General features: G+C 37.5%; 1 protein-coding gene across 1 annotated transcript in view; it reads left to right on the forward strand.

The window, feature by feature from the left end:
- The first annotated feature begins 203 nt into the window (after positions 1-203).
- Positions 204-5,001, forward strand: part of JMJD1C (jumonji domain containing 1C) — a 303,947-nt gene continuing 299,149 nt past the window's right edge. Inside the window, exon 1 of the mRNA XM_010857402.1 lies at positions 204-230. Coding sequence (XP_010855704.1) covers positions 219-230 — 12 coding nt within the window. The 5' untranslated portion in view covers positions 204-218. The remainder of the gene's footprint in view (positions 231-5,001) is intronic.

Below are 5,001 nucleotides of genomic sequence, written 5' to 3' on the forward strand. Positions count from 1 at the left end.
CAAAGGATGAGTGGTGAAGGTGTATGTAGACTGTTCTTTTGAGTTTTTTGCTTTAATGAGAGGAAGAGAAATAGGTAAATGAGATGGAAAGTAGAGAAGATTGAGAGAGAGGTTTTTATTTATTTTTTAAGATGGGAGCAATAATAGCATGTTTTCATGCTGACAAGAAAGATAAAGTGGAGAGGGAAAACGGATGATGTTGGGAACACCCGCTGGATATGGTTTTTAAGGTATGTAATTTAGACTCTAAAGATACTCACTAAATACAATGGAAGAGGACCAATTAAAGAAAGAGAACTGAGGTTTTACTACCACTGCCAGATAATAAAATTAAAGGAAAACTAAAATGTGTTAAGATGTAAAAAGGGAAATGCAGATTTATGGACTTTAAAGGGAAGTTTCTAAATTTATCTAAAAATTCTATATGAGAAAATAGTACTAATTAAATATTTGGAGTAAATATTTTATATTTAGAAGTGAAAAAAGTCACAAAATAAAAAATGAACAAGTTGAACTCTAAACTGCATTAAAACTATGAACTCTCTGGATAATTTAAAATATCTAAAGAGAAGTATAGTTAGATTTAGAAACACACTTGCATCAAATAGGACTTAAGGTTAATTTATTAGGTAATGAAGAGTGAAAGAGGAGAGTGAAAAAGTTGGCTTAAAGCTCAACATTCAGAAAACGAAGATCATGGCATCCGGTCCCATCACTTCATGGGAAATAGATGGGGAAAGTGTCAGACTTTATTTTTTGGGGCTCCAAAATCACTGCAGATTGTGACTGCAGCCATGAAATTAAAAGACGCTTACTCCTTGGAAGGAAAGTTATGACCAACCTAGATAGCATGTTAAAAAGCAGAGACATTACTTTGCCAACAAAGGTCTGTCTAGTTAAGGCTATGGTTTTTCCAGTAGTCATGTATGGATGTGAGAGTTGGACTATGAAGAAAGCTGAGTGCCGAAGAATTGATGCTTTTGAACTGTGGTGCTGGAGAAGACTCTTGAGAGTCCTCCTGGACTGCAAGGAGATCCAACCAGTTCATTCTAAAGATCAGTCCTGGGTGTTCTTTGGAAGGACTGATGCTAAAGCTGAAACTCCAGTACTTTGGCCACCTCATGCAAAGAGTTGACTCATTGGAAAAGACTCTGATGCTGGGAGGGATTGAGGGTAGGAGGAAAAGGGGACGGCGGAGGATGAGATGGCTGGACGGCATCACTGACCCAATGGATGTGAGTTTGAGTGAACTCTGTGGGTTGGTGGTGGACAGGGAGGCCTGGCGTGATGCAATTCATGGGGTCACAGAGAGTCGGACACGACTGAGCGAATGAACTGAAACTGAACTGAAGGAGTTCCGACAAACAAGTAAATTATTAAGTAGCCAAGAGACTAATGGGTAAAGTGCATAGATTATTTGTATATGACATAATTAATAAATATTAGGACAAATATTAATTCTAATAAGAAAAATGCAGAGGAAAACAATGGTATATTCATTAGGAAAACATAAAAAAAATTAAACCTTCCCAATCTGGCTACACTGTGATAGAGACAGTACTCATACCTTGCTGGTGGTAGTGTAAAATATTAATATTTTTTTGGATACTAATTTGGAAATTGACATCAAAGGTCACAAAAATATTTATAACCTTTGAGTCAGAAATACTCCTCTTGGATATTTATCCTAAGGAAACACTTAAAAAGTATATATAAATGATGTCCAATTCAGCATTATAATTACATTATAGCATTACCTATGATAATGAAATACTAGAAATGATCTAAAAGGAAAATTAAAAGATCAAAGAATGGCTATGAAAATTATGAATAGTGGCCTGAGCAAATGGAAGATATAAGATTTCAGGGCAATGTAGGAGATACTTATCATATAACAATAAACGGCAGTGTAAAAATTACTTTTACTATACTGTTAATTACCACTATGTAACCTACACAGAAAGACAAAGAAAAATGTAAACTGAAAACAGTTTAAATGTTCAGTATGCTGAGACTGTAGGTGAATATGTTCTTCCTTGTTCTGATAATAACTACTAACATTACTGAATACTTACTATCTACCTGATGGAGGAGAATGAACATTATATATGTGAACACATTTAATCCAATGGGATAGACAGCAGCCAATACTAAATGGCACAGCTGATATTTGAATTCAGACAATCTGTGTTCGGTCCTGATCATAACGACCAGCTATGCTGTAGACACAAATCAGAAAAATGGGATTTCCCTCAACCTCTAAGAATCATGTTTTGAAGGTTATGGGTATCACGTATTATATTACATATGATATCATTTGGTAGTCTCAGATTACTATCAATAATTGCTAACTAACCTTTCAATTTTGCCTGTAAAAATAAAGCAAGCTAATTTTAAACAGACTGGAAAAAAATGAAAATCCTTACAGCGTCACAGAATGCTACAGCTGTACAAAACAGTTTGGAGATTACCAGATCCTTCTACCTCTACAGAGTAAGAAACAGAGGTCTATAATCAGTGAGACCTGACTAAAGATCATGTATCTGGTTAATACAACCAAAGCTAGTTCTAAATTCCAGGTTTCCAATGATAATATTAATGATGATGACAGTCCAATGATATTTCTTGCTACACCATCTAACTTCTCTCCCTCATAAAAACAAAAAACCTATCTATATACTAAGTTCAAGTGCATAACAAATGTCAGGCACAGTTGGTGTTTTAGTTAAACTAAATATTGACAAGCTTTAAGTAGTAAATATTATAATCATTTTTAAGATGATGAAGCACAGATTTAGTATGTTGCCCGGGTCCATTAACTGGCATCCAGGGCTGATTACCAAGTCAGCGCTCTTCCTAGTAAGGGTCTGCCACTGGGCTAGGGAGAAAGTGCTCACGCACTCAGGGAGCTCAGGTTAAAGAGGGTCCTTGTGCTCCTTGTTCATATCGCCCAAGGTTCATATGGAAAGAACTGTCTGATCTTTCTTTAGGCTCAGGACTAGTTGGCTGTTCCAGAGGATTTGAAGAATGCAGTAAATCCTATCTGCGAGTGTGAAAAGGTTTCCAAGTTTGTATAAACCCTGGGGTTGATCCTTCATGTTCTTACTCTTATGTGTGATCAAGGGAGTAGAAAACGTTCAGTGCTTAGAGAAAGAGAAACTGAGGAGCAGAGGGACAAAATATAATGATGCTTATATTCCCTGGCAAGTGTGCTTTTTAATATGTTAATAGTTCAAGGGCTCAAGAGAGAAACTTCCTGACACTTGATAAATACATTCTCATGACCTTTTCTCCCTCACTATTATCTTCCTTTCCTTTGCCTTGCACTTTTAATTCTGTACATTCTAGCACTGCAGGCTTTAATCCTCTCTCCAGTTAGGGAACTCCTTAAGGGGTCTCCCATCTTCAGAGTCTCACCATTCACAACCATCTCACCTAAGGCACAGAATCTTCTAAAGCAAATCCATGGCTGCCTAATAATAGCTATCACTTCTCTGTGAATATTCCTTGAAAACAGGCCCCAGCCTACCTTTCCAGCTTTCTCTCTCCCCCGTCTCTAAGTCCTCAGTAACTAATCTGGGCTTTCCCTTCTCGATTCTTTGGCTCACAGTGACCAGTTTATCTGGGATCCTCTCCTTTTTCATCTTCAGCTGTCTAAAGTCAGTCCGTCTTTGAAGGCCCATCTCAAATGTAATCTCCCTTGCTTCTTCTGATTCTCCAACCAGATACAATCCTTTCCTTGTCTAAACCCTATAGCTCTGGGTGTAACTCTTAGAAGATGTCACCCTGTACTGCAGGTATCTGGTATTGCAACCATCAGTTCCATTAAGATTGGTCATACATTATCAACCCTTGTGTTCTAGATAGCACACAGAAGACATTCATACTCATAATCAATGATCAAAAAAAAATCTGACTTTGATGAATGCAAATTAAATGAGTGCTTCACAATTTTCTGTCAAAGAACTGGTTAAAGGAACCCCGAGAATCAAAAAAATACAAACAAAACAACGTGACAATATCTTAACTGGATACTTGATTTTCCAGGCACTGACACAATTGATAGACACCTACTAGGTCAGGAAAGTTATGTCTGTGTCATGAAAACGTAGACTCAAAAGAAGGCCCCAAAAGGCAAAAAAAAAAAAAACAACTCTAAAAAACAAAACTTTAAGACATCTGTGGTATTATTTCTTGATTTTTAGTTTTGTACAGATGAACATGGGACCCTCTGAAGCTTTAAAACTAAAAACTATACCGAGGAAGAAGAAAACTGCATTCAGACAATCAAATAACACATCTTGAATGCTATTGCAAATCAAGTTAAACAGGGCTACTAAGCGATTGATTCACTCTCAAAGAAAAAACAAAACAAACCCAAAACAAAACAAAACACAAAACAACAGAAAAATTAGTTAATTCTGATTGAGAAATAAATGAGCAGTCTGGCAACGTTCTTTCTTCCACATTATAAAGCTAATCGGAGAAGCCTGCCACCTGAAAACATTTCAGAAAGGTACAGAGATAATACTCCTACAGAGATCATGATTAATGAATCCATGGGCCCCTGGCTATAACTACGTCACTGTTGTTTACTTCGTGACTTTCGTGTTCCAGGTGGGGGTTAAGTCAAGAAGGATTGGAGGAAATCAGTTTAAATGGTAGTCCAACCTTTACAGAGTAATCCCCACAACTCAACTAATTGTTTTCTTATGGGCCTGTAACAGTGGTAAAAGCACAATGAAATGAATGGATATTCTGAACAAAGGCAAGAGGCACCTGCAACCTCTCAATCCCTTTGCAAATATTTCCACCACGACAGGGCCAAATTCTGGGATCCGTTCGAGCAGGCGAGTGTCACCATTCAATAATGAGCTCCTTTCTCGATAAGCTGTAAATCTCGGGGCAACTGAGACCCTTCCTAGGGATCTGAGCTGGGAGCGGTCTCAGATTTTTAGACAAATCTCTCCTCCTACCACACGTGACCGAGAGGCAATCAGC

Source organism: Bison bison, unplaced genomic scaffold (genome assembly GCF_000754665.1).
Source record: "Bison bison bison isolate TAMUID 2011002044 unplaced genomic scaffold, Bison_UMD1.0 scf7180017864380, whole genome shotgun sequence".
NCBI lineage: Eukaryota > Metazoa > Chordata > Mammalia > Artiodactyla > Bovidae > Bison > Bison bison.